Below are 17,472 nucleotides of genomic sequence, written 5' to 3' on the forward strand. Positions count from 1 at the left end.
CAAGAACACCTATCTTATCATATTGTCAGTTCAGTTACTCTGGGGTTATGACAAAAAGTATGGGGTTGTGATCGGAGTGTTGGTGGGTGTGGGTGGGTGTGGGTGGGTGTTGGATGTTCCTCGTTGATAAGTTGTGTCAATCCCCCCGGGTTTCATTTCAGCTTATTGTTTTTGTCACTCGCAGTCATGTCAGTTGAAGACGAGAAGCAAAAAGTGTTTCAAGGCACACCGAGTGAAGATGTTCGTCTGGAGAATTTGGGATATGAGCAGGGTATGTCTAAAGAGGAGAGATGCTTTGTGTTGCGAGGCTAACCAGCGTAGAGCTCAAACGTTCTTTCGGGTTGGTAGGGATGATTGGCTTTAGTTTCAGTGTTGTGACATCGTGAGTCCATTGCTCGTGGCCTAGCATGAGTTTGCACTAATTGCTTCCTAGATGGACGGCACTGAGTGGTGTGTTCATTGTTGGAGTAACCTCCGGCGGTCCTCCGGTTATGGTCTTCAGTTTTCTCGCCGTTAGTCTGTTGACTCTAGCTGTTGCAATCCCTATGGCAGAAATGTGTTCAATGTATCCGGTAGCTGGTGGTCAATATTCTTGGGTTGCGGCACTCGCTCCACCGAAAATAGCTCGAGGTCTTTCATACGTGACAGGATGGTTCATGCTAATCGGTAATCGTTTCTTAACTGCACCAACATCTACCTATAGGTACTAACTTGGAAATAGGTCTCTTGGCTATGGGTGCTACGAACAACTCCATTGCGTCCAACTTTGTTTTGGGAATGGGAAACCTCATCTTCCCCGAATTCGAGATTCAAAGATGGCAAACAGTGCTTGTTGCCTACCTTGTCGCATTCCTCTCTGCCGCCGTCAACCTCTGGGGCTCGCATTTCTTGCATCGGATCTCGAAAGCAATTCTTATCTGGAATGTTACCTCCTTCGTCATCGTCACCGCCACAATTCTTGCTATGAACGACCATAAGCAGCCCGCTTCTTTTGTGTTCCAAGATTTCCAAAATGGAACTAGCTTTAGTACGGGAATGGCTGCGATTATTGGTGTTCTCCAAGCTTGTTTTGGCATGTGTTGTTACGATGCCCCTTCGCATATGACCGAGGAGATGAAGTCCGCGTCAAAAGAGGCACCGAAGGCTATCGTTCTCGCTGTTATTCTGGGTGCTGTGACTGGATTCGCTTTCCTCGTTACCCTTTGCTTCTGCATTGGTGATATTGAGACCACTGCCAACACAAGCACCGGTGTGCCTGTGATTCAAATTATCTACGACTCCACTGGAAGCAAGGTGGCTACTTGTATTCTGTCGAGTTTGATCTCTGTGATTGTGATCGTCGCAGGAAATAACGTTCTTGCCGAAGGCTCGCGATCCGTCTACGCATTTGCAAGAGATAATGGCTTGCCATTCTCCAAGTTCTTCAGCAAGGTGGAGAGCAAAACCCACGTGCCTGTCAACGCCGTGCTTCTCACACTCGTTGTACAACTAGCCCTCGATGCCATCGAATTCGGTACTACCACTGGTTTCCAGACAGTCATCGCCATCTCAACTGAAGGCTTCTGTAAGTTTAATACCCTTCATTCGATGCTTCCTTTATTAATAAAAGAATTCCCAGACTTGTCATACGCAATAGCCCTTTTCAGCCGTCTAGCTGGCTACTATACCGGTCACGTAACCAAGCTCGATGGTCCATACTCATTCTCTGTCCCGGTCTCCATCGCGCTTAACATCATCGGACTCCTCTTTCTTCTCTTCGCAGCAATCACCTTCAACTTCCCTAGCGAAAATCCGGTTACTCACGAATCAATGAACTACACCAGCGCCGCAATTGGTGTTGTTGCTCTCATTAGCGGTATCACATGGATCACAACAGGTCGCAAGCATTTCTCGGGACCTGGTGCGGTTAGTTTCTTGAATGGTAAGAATACCGCGACACAAAATGCAGTGGAAGCAGACGCGCAGTGTGAGGATGAGAAGAAAACTTGATTCATTATTGGTATACCACATCGATTTATATTTACAATGTCTTCTCAAGAAGGTGATTTCGTGGGATATAGGAATGCACTCTTTGCAACGAAATATATATAAAGACAAATTGGAGTAGTATTGAAGTAGTAAATCATAACACCAACCTGATCATACAGAAAATGAAATGAGATAAAACATTGGACTATAGAACATGGTTTTGGCGCTCTCGGCTTCAAAACGAAACAAATGTGATATGTAAACGGCCTGGGAATTACTATATCGGGTTAGTTTTGCCTCTTTTAGTTTAGCGCCCCAATACCGGATTCCCTAGTGACTACGCAGGGTGAGCTAGAAGCTACCCTACACACCAACGCGACGCGAGCGCGACCGGTCCTGCGCTGGATGTTGCGCAACCTCCGCAGATGTTCGCACGTACTTACATTAATGCCCGACGAATTCATAAACAGGTATGCACTTTTGTCTCATACCAGTCTCTGGCCCGAAAGTCGCCATCCATATCCACCTATATGTCCCTGAAAGCAGATGAAATGAGCCGAGATACAAATGAATCTAGCGGATCTCGACCCTCGGCTACGGGACATGACAAGACTCAGTACATGCTTGTTGAATACGTCGAAGACCTGGATAGATACTGCCCCGGGGGGTATCATCCTTTACAAATCGGTGACGACCTAAATGACGGCCGATATCGACTGGTTGACAAGCTTGGATACGGAGGATACTCGACTATATGGCTAGCCCGTGATCTACAACGGGCTAGATACGTGGCAGTGAAGGCGATTACCGCCGATGCCAGTCCTTGTACACCTGAGGCCAGTCTTATGCATTCTCTTGGGAACTCACCGTCTACACCGGGTGGAGAAATTATTCCACCCCTCCTCGACGAATTCTGGGTTACTGGCCCTAATGGGAAACATAAGTGCATCGTTACCCCACCCGCGCAGATGAGTTTGTTCGATGCTAGAGAGGCTTCAACTTTCGGTCTTTTCCAGCCTAAGGTTGCGCAGTCAATTATCGCCCAGATCATTCGTGGAGTGGCCTTCCTGCATAGCAACGACATTGTACACGGCGGTATGTAAAGAATTACAAGTGGATTTAGCTGGATAGCCTAGCTGACCTCAATTTCTTCTAAGACCTTCATCTGGGTAATATTCTAGTCCAGTTTCCTGAATCCATCGATAGTTATTCTACGTTAGAACTATACGATAAATTTGGAGAGCCAGAGTTAGAAGCCGTTGTTCGTCTCGATGGCATTCCATTATCAAATGCAATACCTACACATGTCTTTATTCCTGGCTGGTTTGGCGTTCGCAGCGATGAAATTGCTCTTGGAAAGGAAAATATCGTTCTTAGCGACTTTGGTGAATCTTTCAACCCTTATAAAATTCCCAAGTTTTTTTCGAAGTCTCTTCCTCTCCTTCAGCCACCCGAGGCCCGATTCTCTGATGAGCCCCTCTCCTTTGCCTCGGACATTTGGACACTTGCCTGTACTATTTGGGAGATAATTGGCCAGCGACCTTTATTCGACGCTTTCTGGGCAACCGCTGATCGTGTCACCGCGGAGCAAGTCGAAGTTCTTGGCCTCTTACCTGCCGAGTGGTGGAAGAATTGGCATAAAAGGCTCGAATGGTTTAACGAAGAGGGAGAACTTGATGGGACATCTAGGGGCCATGATAGCGTGCATAGGACCTGGGACATGAGGTTTGACTACAGCATACAGAAGCCTCGGGCCGAGGCGGGCCTGGAGATCGTGACGGAGAGGGAAAGGAGGGCATTTGAGGCGATGCTTCGCCCAATGCTGACCTTCCGGCCCGGGGAAAGAGCGACGGCACAACAGGCATTGCACTCGGAATGGATGAAAGGTTGGGGTCAACCAGCTCTTGAAGAGAGTCGGAGTATATTTCATTCCGTGAAGGGATAAGGAAATAAATGTCTAATGACAAGCTTATATCGTGTCTTTTGAATAATATTAAATATGTATGCCTATAATAGTTGCTTCCTAGTCGCCATCCAACGTATTCCACTACCGAGTCGACCACTCCACCCAGCCTACTAATTTTAAATGCATTTATCTCAACCAAAACGCCATTAAATGAATTTAACTAAAATGAAACTATCTAGCTGGGCGTCTATTAAATCTATGCCCTGTTGATCCGCACCCACTACACCTCAGTGGCACCCGTATAACTATGTGGTTCTAAAGTCGGTTTTCCAGGTATGCTGGGGGTAGGAGTAGGTGCTTCAACTGTATCTACCGGCTCAGTAACTAATCAATTGAGAAGCTTGAACTAAATTAATATCTGCAGTGGGTTTCATTGCATCTCAAGCCACTCATACACCTTGATATCTCCATTCTTATGACCACTCTCTGTTAACTAAGCACAACCCAAAGCTTCACCATTTTCAATGTGTATATTTTCATGTTATATTTTAGTTTATTAAACTTACTCCATACGACTCCATACGACTCCATCTGACTCCATCGATGGAAATTAAAAAAGTGGACCTGCGCGGGATTGAACCACGAATCTCCGAGGAACAGACATGAAAACTCCCAAGAGGGATGTTTACATAAGCTCGGCGCCTTAACCATTGGGCCACAGGTCCTAAGTCGCAACTCCGTCGATAATGACCCACCTTATAAGATTCACTTCTCGTAGTCCCCAGTCTCACTTAAAGCCTTGTCTCAGCTTGGGGAGGCTGGTTCGATATACAAGTACTATGTTGCAGGACTATCGTCGCTCTTCATTCAAACTTGTATCAGTCTGATGAGGAATGCGACAAGGATACCGAAAACATTGCATTATGCATTTAAGAAGTCAAGGAGGAAAAATTAAAATTTTAGATAAAGTAAAATTCGGTTGAGCTAAGTGGGTCACGTGTGGGGCTTAAGCCCTACACCTACCCCTGCATGCGACAGAATCCAACAGAGCATCTTGCCAGTTGGTATGTTATGTTAGTATCACTTTTCTTAGTTCTTGGAATTGGTTGTAGCTTTGTCAAATATGTAGATACAATAAATTCTTCTGTTAATATGTACACCACGGTGCATAGTTATCTTGGTCTTTGTCAACATCAATCCCTAAAAATGTAGCTTCGTACTCTCCTAGAGGCGTTCAATCACCACATGCATCAAATCTGCATCGCAGAGGTGGCGGTCTCCATCGGAAAGCTTGACCGTGATCCACCGCAGACCTGGGCCTGATTGATAGGGCTCAAGGATGGCTCGACCATTCTCCCTAGATACAGTAGGACCTGGGTGCTTAAGACATGACGTGCGGGCTGACTATGTGAATTGACAACTGGGATGAGTTTGTTAGTTTAGGTTTCACGTGCGACAGTGAAGCGCGTTGCTATGTGGTGGTAAGAAAGGCCAAGATAAGGACGCTGTGTGTTTATATATACGTCGTTTTGAGGTAAGTACTAGCTTGGACCTGGTTTTCTCTTGGTATTTCAATGGTTATTTATTATGGAGTCAACAAATAAACAGGATATAATTGTTTAAATATCAGCTCCGTAGCAAAACAAACCTCAAAGGTAGACATTTTGTTCTTGATGGTGTAAATAGCAACAAAGATATTTTCTGACTCTTGCCATCTTCCAGTGTAAACCAACGTATAATCCCTTTCATCCCACGACATTATTATTAATTGGCTTCAAGTTCCGATCTGGCAGCTCAACTACAGCCTTGAACATGCCGAGTGATCGGCCCGGTCTCCCTCGATCACCATGCCAGCTTAGCCAATATGCGTGAGCTTCGCAGTCTTTGTTAGTGAGCGCAACTGCTCGGGAGATGAAAGAGGCTGTTATTACTCATGGTCCATGGCGCTTTCGCAACAATGTGTACCTACCTACCATTTTCATCCATGGGTGTGCTTGCATATATCCCAGTTTTTTTTTTTTTCCAGTCCGGCAGGGAAGGGGATGTAGTACCTCGGCTTTTCCAGGGTGTCCGAGCTTTTCAAGATGCAGATCTCTTCTACCCTGTCCTTAACATCCCATAACCCAGACCGGCCACAAATTACTGACCATCCCACAACTGGTGCAAGGGGCAATGCCCAAGAAAATAGTCATGTGAGAATGGGATGGTCAGACTGAAATGTAACCATATGCAGAGTCATTTAACCGACTAGCGTTTCCCGTTAGACTATAGACGTTAGTCGATAAGCGTTAGTCTATAAGCGGGATGGTTAAGACAAAGTCGTTTCCTTTCTGCCATGTCGTATTCGCCCCCCCGGTATGTTTCTCTCGGTGAACCAATCACCTCCATGAACTTGTCTTTCTCTTTATTTCTCCTTCTTGTCTGGGGCCCCGCATCCAAATTTCATGGGGATTCATTCCCCAGGAATAAGGCCCCATACTTTGACCAGTCAAATGCCTAGACTCACCGCAATTTTAACTTCCTCCGGCCTTCCCTCCCAAGCTTGGTTACTCGCAAACGCCACCAACCCTCTGGTCATTCGATCCCCCAACGCCCTCGGCGTTGGCTAACCTTTTATAGTCGCAACTAAGCCTCCAACACATTAGGTCCAGTGCCTGCCCAGGTTCGGGTAAATTGCACTCTGTAACCGTGGTGCTCGCTTTTAGGAAATGGGGAAAACCCCGGCGGGATGAGGTTGCCCCCCTGCTTATCGCTGACCTGTTTAACCAGGTCTCAGAAGGCAGAATTAATCCACGTATCACGCACATAATGTGCGGCTGGAAAGATGCCCACATGGGTCAAAGAATATAAGACCCCCAAGCCCACCTTAGTTTTTCTTTTTCTCTGAGCTTTTGATTTCTATCCCCTTTTTGGCCTGGAAATAACAAATATTTCCAAAAATGGCGTTGGATCTCGACAATAAAAGCGATGAAGCGCACGGCGAGAAGGCCGCCGTTGAGCAATCCGAGGTGTTGGTCAAGTCGGATCTCATGAATGATGCCTTCGATGGCGAGAACCGCGAACATGAGATGACTACGTGGGAGGCTATTAAGAGCCATCCCTGGGCTTGTTTATGGGCATTTACCATGTGCTTCACTATCGTGAGTTTTTCATATTGAATTTCCCCGCATTTCGGGTTTTCCCGAGATCCCCAGATCTGCATATCATATCTCCATATCTCAAGATCATATCAGCTGATATACATCCCCAATCAGGTCATGGAGTCCTTCGATATGTTCCTGAATGGTAACTTTGTAGCGCTTACCGCTTTCAAAAATCATTATGGTATCGACGTCGAGGGACACGGTAAAACTATCCCAACCAAATGGCAGTCGTCCCTCTTTCAAGCGGGCCAATGCGGCGCTTTCGTCGGCGTCTTTTTAGCTGGTCCTGTAACAAACAAGTACGGCTACCGTCTGGTGAGCTTCAAGACTCTAGTCGATAACCTCGAGGCATATCCTAACTTTCTTTAGACTACCATCTTCGCTTTGCTGCTTATGAACGCCACAATTTTTGTTTCCTTCTTTGTGAGCAAGCTAACTCCCCAATCGCTGAGCTCATCCCCTAACGCGGTTTAGGCCAACTCGCTCACCCTCCTTGTGGTCGGTCAAGCCTTAGAAGGTGTCCCTTGGGGATTCTTTATTGCAAACTCTCCCGCCTATGCCAGTGAGATTGTGCCTCTCTCCCTGAGAGGTGCCTGTACAGCTACTCTGCAAATGAGTTGGTCCATTGGCTCAATCATTGTCGCCGGCGCAACCTACGGCTACAACAATCGCCTTGATGAATGGGCTTGGCGAGTACCTCTTGCCTTGCAGTGGATTTTCCCTGTCGGTCCTCTCCTTTTGAAATTGCGTATTTACAGGTCCTAACCCCTTCTAGACCCCCCTCTTGGTCCTACTCTTCTTCGCCCCCGAGTCGCCTTGGTGGCTGATTCGCCGCGGACGCAAAGACGAAGCCCTTCGTTCCATCAAGCGTCTTGGTAGTGACTCTGACGAGCATGCTCAGCAGAAACTCGCCATGATAGAGCGAACTGTTGAGATCGAAGCTCAAATGGGTGGTTCCCCAACTCTCATCGACCTTCTCAAGGGAACCGATTTAAGACGAACAATCATTACCTGCTTGATCTACGCGTCACAGAACTTCGCTGGTAACCTGATTGCCAACCAGGCAACTTACTTCTTCGAACGTGAGTAACTTCATTTTTCTTTATAACCAAGTTTCAACCCGCAATGGATGACTGACTCCGTATTAGAGGCCGGAATGGGTCCCGACCGTGCATTCCAACTTAATCTGATCAACTCGTGTCTTCAATTGGTTGCCAACATAATCTCTTTACCTCTAGCCTCCTTATTTGGTCGCCGAACCATCTATCTCTGGGGCACAGCTACCAACATCACACTTCTTATGCTTCTCGGCATCTGCGCCTCTATTAGCCAGAACGACGCGACCAATTACGCGCAAGCCGTTCTGGGAATCATCATCTCCTTCGTGTTTGCCGGCAGTCTCGGACCCATCTCATACACCATCATTGCCGAGACCTCATCCGTCCGTCTTCGCGCTTTGAGTACCGGTGTGGGTCGTGCCGCGTACTATGTCGCCGAGATCCCCATGATCTACCTTGCCTCGCAGATGCTCAACCCTACTGGATGGAATCTCGCTGGAAAGTGTGGTTACGTCTGGGGAGGTACTGCTTGTGTCTGCTTCGTGTCGGCCTACTTCTTCCTTCCTGAGCTGAAGGGTCGCTCTTACCGTGAAAGTGATATCTTGTTCAATCGCAAGATTTCTGCTCGAAAGTTCAAGTCGACCGTTATCGATGTTAGGGATAACGAGTAAGGAATGGCGATATGAGAGAATGAGATATGCTTTTGTTGGCTTCTGGAGCATGTTAGCTCAGAAGAAATGCTTTTTGAGAGACTCTTGGGTCCTCGAGTACACCTTGCAAGCTTTCTCCTCGGTATATATGCGTAACAGATACTTTTGCTTCCCTTAGCCTATATACATAGGCCATTAATACCTTATTACCGGGGGGTACTAGCAAATCCACCACTAGGAAGACATCATCATCATGTAAAATATATATGTACTTAATTCTAAACAGATCAAATAGGAATTATGATTTTGACACTCAATCCGGTTCAAGGCTTCGTATTCACCCCGGAGCCACATCTTTGGCATGCTTTTGATAACCACGAGCTAGACCCTAGTATATATTTTCCAAGATTGCAGTAATAACTTCCTACACATGAACAAAACCCCTTTTCGGTTTGGTAGGTACCTAGGAGGTGACATACAAAAGTACATGTAGTAACCGAAGCGGCCATATCTATAGGTTAAAGGGCAATAAAGTAGCGAATATATTAGAATGAACAGTCGCATTGACGCTGGTACATTTAGGGGTACTCCGTACAATGTAGAGGGGTACGGCGCAGGGTTACATATAGATGGAGCTAGCGTGCTGTGCTTTATTGGTTTAGCTTTAACTATAGAACAAAATACGAGCTCTGAGCTCTGAGCACTACAGCGGAAAGGAAGACAAAATCAAAGGATTGGCAGAGGTTATTGGGTAGGTAGAGGCAGTAAAAATAGATAGTACAAGCAAAAATGAGCCACCCTTGTAGTTCAAACACCGACGCTATCAAATCACATTAAAACATAGATCATAGATCCATAACACAATTGCGCGAAATCTCCACCCACGGATAGAGAATATCCTGTTTTCTGATCTTCCACCAGTTCATAGATTGCGTCACTATGTAGGTAAGTAGAAGACCTGGTATATTAAGTTAATACAGTCCGATCACGCCGGACTCTTCGTCTCTGAGTCGGCAACGCCGTTTGTAGTCTTCTCAGGTTGAGTGGAAGTTGACGCTGAGCTTTCCTTGGAGGGCTCGCCCGACAGCTTAGCCTCGGCGGCGGCCAACTTGACAGTGGTTGTGTCCAAAGTCGTCTTCAAAGCTTTGATGTAATCAATTGCCATCTCCACGGCGGTGGCCTTGCTGATGGCCTGGTTGGCCTTTTCCTTTTCTTTCTCTTTTTCCTTCTCGTTGGCCTTGCCACCGGATTCTGCAGCTTCCTTGGCGTTGCGGGCATCAATGAACTCCTGCGGAATAAGAAGTTCAATCTCCTTGAGCGCATTGTTGATTCGATTCCGGCGTCCCTGCTCCGCGAGCTTGTGATTCGTCCGCTTGGAGCTCAGGTTCTCTGCCAGAGCCTCTGGGTAGCTCACACCCGATGGCAAAGTGCCGTCGAGAATGTGTTGATAGTTGGACTTTGAAGCGAGGTAAAGCGCATCTTGTGACATGCCTAGAACATAGTTAGTATGACAGTCAACAATGCAATTCAATTCGGATCCAGACTCACCCTCGCTGCCTTTCATAAGTGGCTGGATGCTGGGACTAATCTTGGGCCGCAATTGTGGGCTGGCCTGGGTGGAACTCAAGCTAGGTCGTTTCCGACTAGACGCAGACCTAGAATCTTTTCGAGGGACCGGCCCACTGGGAGATGGCATTGCACTTGTGCGTGGACTGGGAGCAAGAGAAGCGCTGCGAGGTTTATCTTGCGTCGCGGACAAAGGATCCAAGAAAGGTGTCCCATTCGTGGGGATTGACGGAGTCCGTACAGCTGTATCGATGCGGTTGGGTTTCGGACGCAGCTGTGAAGGCGCGGCCGCCTCTGGAAGTGATATATCCTCCATTATGTCATCTGGGAACTCGGCTGGAGGCTCTGCGAGCTGCGCTTGACCGCGGAACTGGCCCGCGGGATCTTGCGAGTGTTGATTCCGCTGAATGCGCATCAAAAGCGCAGGGGTCGCAGCAGTACCGGGCGAAGAAGGTTTGACATGGGGAGCAATTGCAGGGGACATCCGAGGGGGAGGAAGAGCGGGAGGGGGCATCATCGGTTCTGATAATGGCTCGGGGGATACCGAGTCCTGACCAGAACCCTCATTGCTGCTGAGCTGGAGTGAGCGGATACCCTGATTTTGCGGCTTTGTGGAGTTCATCTCCTGGGTAAGGCTGTTATAGAACTCCTCCGAATTGGTCGCCAAAGTGCTGCGTTTGCGCTGCGCCCGGATAATAGGTGATTGCTTGACCTTCCGTGTGTTATTGAGTCGGGTAGTGGCCGGTGATGGCCGGTGACGAGTGTTGGGCTTCCGAATGATACTAGGAGAAGGTGGAGCCGAGGTTCCAGGGAGTGGGTTCACCTCCGCAGTAGTGGGAACGAAGCCCATATCCGATACCTGTCTTGCATGGTACTGGTAATTGCTGGATTCGGCATTTTGAGCCTCTAGGGCGGGAGAGGTGAGAGGTGTGAAGTATTCGCCGGGGATTGTGTATTCGGGGAGTCGGAATTGGTTCTCCAGGGGCGTCATAGCCGGTGAGATAAGAGGAGTGTAGAGAGCCTTACTCGTTAGCCAACAAATTCATCTAGGATTTGTGTCTGAACTAACCTGTTCCTCGTTGATGCGTGAATATCCATCGTACATATCCGGGGTTTCATCCACGCGCTGCTGGGGGTATCGGGTGGTGTTACCATGCATCTCGATACTGTTTGGGGTGGGAGGAATCATGTTGTGGCCCTGCATGTAATGTTGGTGTGTAGGCGGTTGCGACATGGGTGATTGCTGTGCGCAAAACCCTGGGGTCATATGGGGAGTTGAGTAAGGCATTGGGTGGCCGGAGTGGGTGTGCGACTGTGTGTTATCATTGAAATCCATGAGGCCCTCCATCTGGCCCGAGTACTGTACGGCATGCGATCGTAGATGAGCCATATTCGAGTCCGGGCCGGTGGTGGTCGGTAGAGAATTGGAATGTTGCATATTCCCTGGTCCGTGCTCGATTTCGGGAAAAGGCATGTTGAACTCGAACAAGTTGGAGAATTCTTCTTCACCAGATGCAGTGATGAGATTATTCTCATGTAGCTGTTCCGGCCACGACATGGCTGGTTGTTCCATTTTTATGAAAAAGAGAGAATATATCTAGTTAGGCCAAACAGGCCAAGAAAGAATGTGGTTGAAGTAGAAACATTCACACAAGAGACAAGAGAAGATCGGAGAAAAGGAGAATCCGAGGAAAATCAAATGAGAAGATGAAGTGGAGAATCAATTCGGGGCGGAGACGGTACTCCGTAGTCGGCAATGAGACCTTTTGCCACTTGATGTTGGATCTTAAGTCGGGGCGTTGCCTTTTGCGCCTTTTTAGTCTTATTTCTGCGCTAGATGCGCGTGTGCTAATAGATGCAGAGAACAAAATTAATTAAAAGATTAAAAAAATTAAAAAAATTAAAAAAAATTAAAAAATAGTACTAGCCTTATTAGCCTTATTATGTACTTACTACATATGTACATATAACTATGTACGGAGTGTGATAACGGAAAGACACGGGTGTGCGTGGCTTTTGCGCCAGAAACTGTGGCCTTTCCAATACTAATATATTAACTTCTTCTATTAGGATCTGCCATTGTTGACCGCTTTGTAATTTTTTTGTCCAAGGTTTCCGCCTTCTGGGTTATTAGATGTTTGTTAGATGTTTGCATAGTTTGCTGGGATGAGACAGGCCTTACCCCACAAGGTTGTAGATTGTTTTCCTCTTTACTTTTTTCTTTGCTTAGTGCATTCCGCATCCACCAACAATATTTCTCCTATCTCTTTTCCCCTTGCTCCACCACCCCACTTATCCCTCAATTTCCCCCGTCATCGTCCTATCAACGAGCCAGCCGTTTCACTCTTTCCGGGGCCTCTGTCCTCTGTCATGGAGACCGCGGCGGAGGTAATTCTGCGACCCATCCCTCCCCTCACCACCCAGATAAATGGTACACGTTATGTCTCCAACTCATCTGAGGTTATCTCGTTACGGTTTTTCCATGAATGGGAGAGCTTTAAACAGGATGTTCTCGAAGCATCCGATTCTTTAGATCTTAGCCATCCTGTGCCTTACACGGATGATGTGTCAGAAACCTACGTCGTTGGCAGCGAACTTGGTTTGACCGGAAGGTTCTCCAAGAATGTCTGTGACCCAGTTTCGAAAGTGTTTGCCACTTGCCTCTCCCACTTGAAGTTCGGTGATTACCAGTCCTCTGCAGGGCCAACGGACACGACTCAAGTGCCTGATATCACTTTGTTCAACACAACGGGACCACCTCGCCCAGCGGCTGTCGGAGAACTCAAGTCTTTCTGGACAGTTGAACTTGAGGACTATTCCATTCGCGAAGGCTATCAACGGTTAATCGGCATCCAGCATCACATTGGTAAGTAAGTCCAGTTGAGCGTTATTTACGACCCTGTTAACGGTTCCTCGGCCCAACTCGTCAAGTATATGCGGTCGAGTAAGCTTAAGTTTGGATTTTTGTCGACATACGAGTGGACGGTCTTCATTCGCAGAACGGCTCCTTACCACTTTGACATGTCGTTACCGATTGCAAGAGACGCATCGAACCCCAGTCTCCGGCAATGCTTCTTGGCGCTAGGTGTAGTGGCTTCCAAAGATTGGAAATTTATTGAACCCCCTGACTTCAACATCGCCCAGGTGAGTTTTCCAAGTTATAACAGCGGCAATCTCCTAACATCAGACCCTAGCTTCGCGTTCCGACGGGCCCTTCACTCCAAGCGTCCATCCGTCCATCCGCTTCCCGGAACCAAATCGGCACCAAGGAGGAGATGTCGGACATGCTTGGCTCGTCGTCAATCCTTTACGGGGCCGATGACGATCTTGCAACGACGTTCGTAAATTGCAAGAGGATTATCCAGCAATCCTCCGTCAAGGCGATTTATGAAGTCACATGGGATGGAAAACCGGCCATCGCGAAATGCTGGTCACCGTCTGGAGTCGAACGGTCTGTTGCTGTGTCCTTGTAGCATAGTATCTCAATCGCTAATCCTTTTGTTCTGTAGGTTTGTCGACGAAGCGAGGACGTATGAGAACATCCATGCGCAACGTCCAGCCGGTTTCGAATTTTTCCCCTCACTACTAAGCATCGGCAAGATCTGTTGCTCTTCGATCTTTCCCCAGGGTTATATCATTGTGATGACAAAGGTTGATGGGGAACGGCTCGACAAACAATGGACCCAACTTTCTGGAAGCGTCCAGGAGCACATACGTTTAGAGATTTACAAGGCTATCAAGGTCCTCAGGCGAGCGTCAACCATTGTTATCGACTCCGGGATGCATAATGTCTTGTATGACCCGGAAACCAATGCTGTAACAATGGTGGATTTTGAGTTGATGCAAGCATGTGAGGAGGACACTATGAGTCCTGACGAACCAGAGATGTTTTCCATATTCGGACATTACCCCTGGCGCGTACAGGTTCGTCACGAGGGTGGTTAGACGCCAATCATCAACAATCACACTCCGGAGTTATCGCGAGCCGATGGCTGCCATGAAGTTTGATTCGCGGGAAAACTTCCTGCTATGCTCGAAGCATCTTTATTTGCCACGCTTGGGTTTACTGGTCGGAGAGGGTCTAGCCAGGATTTGCTGTTGCTGAAATAAACGCTTTTCAAATGTTCTGTATATGTCTGATACCCCTAGTCGACTTCATAGCTTCACGAGAAATGTTCAATAGGCGCTCTCACTCGTCGTTTCCTCAGGTAATCACTTTGCAAGTCCACGGGTGCTTAAAGACCACGCACCGCGATGCCAAGCCTCAATCGCGCGCTTTCCCCAAATAGGCACGCTATACCGCTTCTAATAATTTCACCGTCACCAGAGTATACGGAGTACTCCGTTTTAAGTTTTAACTACGGAGTAAGTAGTTAACTAGTTATCCAATTTCCCTTCTTTAACCCACTAGTGGAGATAACGGAATACGGACGACCTTCCGGGGATATTATACTGATAAATTGATAAATTGATAAATTGATATAATATTCTATATTCTATATCAAACTAACAACTAATAACTAATAATCCTTGGTCCATTAAAAGATATACTGTTGTATAACTATGTTGTATGTATACAAAGTAAATGTATCAATCCATGCATGGATACCTCAGGCAGGCATAAAGAGGGGTTTATCACCTCGTGATTTCGGCTTACCTGAGCAAAGTGACATGACTGACCATGACATGATTACCTTTATCCTTCTAGTTCAGAGAGCTTGACCTTTATTGACTCCTTCAAGATTTGTTCAGTATCTTTCCTCTAGGAAATGCCTTCATAATGAGACCTATTCCAGACCTCCCATTCTCTCGCAAACCCTCCGACCATCCCTCATCTCCATCCCTCGATCCCCGCACTGCCACCCCTGCGACTTTCTTCTTATCGCGCAGTCTAGATGTCGCGGATCATGATTCCACTATATCGTTAGATAGCCCTGAAGATGTCAAAGAGAATATGTATGGAGTACAAAGCCTAGATGCCTCTCTGACCCAATCGGAATTCACATCCTTGCCCCGCGATCACTCTGCAGACAGCTCGAAGCAGGCCACCGACGATTTAGAATCACACCTCGCACAGCGCCGGTCAACATTGAAGCCGTTAAATCCAGACACCGGGGATGCCTCTGTACAAGCATCTCCCATTCATACAATGTCTCGGCCCTTGACTCCGCTTACATTGGGCATCCCCGATGACCCATCCTCACTGCCCAGCAGCCCTAAATCTACATCCAACCAGTCCTTGCGGCCACTCGATGATATATCTATCACGGATGAAATCAATAGTCAGGCGATCGGATCCGAAGATGAGGACGGAATGCTCCATGGGTCTCCATTTTTGGCCCCTGGTGGGGCCTCCCAACTAATCATGCCAAGCATCAAAATGCCAAGTCGGCGGCCGTTTACTGAGCGAGGAAAAGCTATGGGTCGATTCAAGGTTCTTCTAGCTGGTGCCCCTGGTAGGTTACAATGGTTTCAAAGAAAGTCACACAAGCTGATTATTTCAAAAATTAGGTTCCGGTAAGACCTCGTTGATCAAGTCTATTGTGCAAACATGCGACGATATCGTACATGTCGACACCATCCCGCAGGTGACCTCTTTGGGACGTCGCAGACCTTCCCGGCCCCGGTCTCGGGGGACATTGACTGCTACCACGGAAATTTACGCTAGCACCAAACCTTACCCTTCATGGTGGTCGGATCTGGAAGATTCGCGCGTGCTCCAGCGCCGAAAGAGCATCGGAGAAATCGTATTAGAGAGGAACCTCTGTTTTGTGGACACCCCTGCGACGAATTTAAGCCGAGCAGGTCAAAGCGACGCTATCGGGCAGTACATGAAGCAACAATTTTTCCGTGCCATCCATGCACTCAGTGGGTCGAATGTTGATTTTCAAAACTTATTAGCCGGGAATGGTGGATCCCAGGTGGATGCCATTCTATATTTGATTTCTAGTGGTAGGGTTTTCTCTATTTTCTATCTCCGAGAAAAAACCTTCAGAAATTAACGGCGCTAACCTTTCTCTTTTCTCCGTATAGATACCCTATCAACAGATGTGGAATGCATTCGCAAGCTCTGCGAGCTAAGCAATGTAATCCCACTAATATCCAAGGCAGACACCCTCACCCAAACTCAAATCGCCCACTTGAAACTCCGGTTCCACGAAGAAGCTCGTGAGGCCGGAATCAAACCATTCCTATTCGGTGATCCCCCGAACGGCCTAGACGGGCTCGAATCCCAACCCCCATATGCGGTCTCCTCCGAGAAAACAATCGACACTGAAACAATGGATGCAAGCACCCTAATGAGTCCAGACTATGTTCAACCACTCGTGTCCTCAGAACTAGACGCCCTAGTCAAAAAAATGTTCGATCGTGATAACCTAGCCTGGATGCGCCAATCCGCTGCAAAGAAACTCATCCAGCAACGCACGGACCCGTATTCCTTCCCGCCCTCAATGCCGTTACCTACTAGTACGCAGTCGGGTCCTGCCACCAGTGGGTCCGCATATGCATCTAGCAGCTGGCGTTCTGTCTCCGGAACCTCCATTTCCCCCGACTCCCCACCCAGCTATGCCATGGCCCGCATCGCAGACTACACCCGGAATGAGGAGCGTATGGCGCAAGTCCGCCTCGCCCAGTGGGCGACCGATCTGCAGCGCAGCTTACAGAACGAGCGCGATCGATATATCTCGCTGGCTCGCGGTGAGCGCGCTGTATGGCTCACCGAGCGGCTAGGTGAGTGTGTTGGGGACGGCTCTTTAGTGCCTCTTTCGCAACTCCCTGGCTTCTGTGGGCTACATGGCCCTGTTGGGGATAAGAGTGGTGGTGGGTTCCAGGTCATGCGATCACATACTGGTTCCGGGGCGTATCGCTTCACGAAATTCAGTCCGCATGACCCGCTCGGGGTGGTTGGCTGGATTGACGAGCTTGGCCACCGGGGTTGGATGCTTGTTCAGATTGTTGGGAGTGTAGGGGTGGTTGGTGGACTAGCGCTCTGGCTTGCGCGGACTTGGGGTCTACCGACGCGTAGTCTTTCTGATTTGCGGGTTGATTACTGGTGTGGTACTATGGAACGGTAAGTAGGTGAGATGAACTCCGGTATGCTAATGAGGGTATGGATATGGGATATGGGGCTTTTATGGAGTTATGGGTTTTCTAGTTTGTTGTCTGGAGGGTTCCTACTG

The 17,472-nt window shown here is 47.9% G+C and overlaps 6 protein-coding genes across 6 annotated transcripts; 5 read left to right on the forward strand and 1 right to left on the reverse strand.

The window, feature by feature from the left end:
* Nucleotides 1-186: 186 nt before the first annotated feature.
* N7516_000038 (putative GABA permease) lies at nt 187-1,989 on the forward strand (the record flags this gene model as incomplete). The annotated part of the gene is made up of 5 exons (XM_057212760.1): nt 187-271; nt 322-382; nt 434-666; nt 722-1,564; nt 1,619-1,989. The coding sequence occupies 5 exons, from the start codon at nt 187-189 to the stop codon at nt 1,987-1,989; spliced, it is 1,593 nt and encodes a 530-aa protein (XP_057074643.1).
* A 509-nt stretch (nt 1,990-2,498) lies between these two features.
* Nucleotides 2,499-3,913, forward strand: N7516_000039 (CMGC/SRPK protein kinase; the record flags this gene model as incomplete). The annotated part of the gene is made up of 2 exons (XM_057212761.1): nt 2,499-3,063; nt 3,126-3,913. 2 exons carry the CDS (start codon nt 2,499-2,501, stop codon nt 3,911-3,913), a joined length of 1,353 nt encoding a protein of 450 aa, XP_057074644.1.
* A 2,900-nt stretch (nt 3,914-6,813) lies between these two features.
* On the forward strand, nt 6,814-8,746 carry N7516_000040 (uncharacterized protein; the record flags this gene model as incomplete). Its single annotated transcript, XM_057212762.1, has 6 exons — nt 6,814-7,014; nt 7,129-7,332; nt 7,387-7,440; nt 7,492-7,740; nt 7,793-8,099; nt 8,166-8,746. 6 exons carry the CDS (start codon nt 6,814-6,816, stop codon nt 8,744-8,746), a joined length of 1,596 nt encoding a protein of 531 aa, XP_057074645.1.
* Nucleotides 8,747-9,710: 964 nt separating this feature from the next.
* On the reverse strand, nt 9,711-11,864 carry N7516_000041 (phosphate-sensing transcription factor PHO4; the record flags this gene model as incomplete). Its single annotated transcript, XM_057212763.1, has 3 exons — nt 9,711-10,216; nt 10,274-11,312; nt 11,361-11,864. The coding sequence occupies 3 exons, from the start codon at nt 11,862-11,864 to the stop codon at nt 9,711-9,713; spliced, it is 2,049 nt and encodes a 682-aa protein (XP_057074646.1).
* Nucleotides 11,865-12,661: 797 nt separating this feature from the next.
* On the forward strand, nt 12,662-14,236 carry N7516_000042 (uncharacterized protein; the record flags this gene model as incomplete). Its single annotated transcript, XM_057212764.1, has 4 exons — nt 12,662-13,161; nt 13,291-13,435; nt 13,486-13,742; nt 13,801-14,236. 4 exons carry the CDS (start codon nt 12,662-12,664, stop codon nt 14,234-14,236), a joined length of 1,338 nt encoding a protein of 445 aa, XP_057074647.1.
* An 835-nt stretch (nt 14,237-15,071) lies between these two features.
* Nucleotides 15,072-17,367, forward strand: N7516_000043 (uncharacterized protein; the record flags this gene model as incomplete). Its single annotated transcript, XM_057212765.1, has 3 exons — nt 15,072-15,747; nt 15,803-16,243; nt 16,325-17,367. The coding sequence occupies 3 exons, from the start codon at nt 15,072-15,074 to the stop codon at nt 17,365-17,367; spliced, it is 2,160 nt and encodes a 719-aa protein (XP_057074648.1).
* Nucleotides 17,368-17,472: the final 105 nt, after the last annotated feature.

This window comes from Penicillium verrucosum (genome assembly GCF_028828655.1).
Source record: "Penicillium verrucosum strain IBT 35672 chromosome Unknown utg000001l_segment0_segment0, whole genome shotgun sequence".
Classification (NCBI taxonomy): domain Eukaryota; kingdom Fungi; phylum Ascomycota; class Eurotiomycetes; order Eurotiales; family Aspergillaceae; genus Penicillium; species Penicillium verrucosum.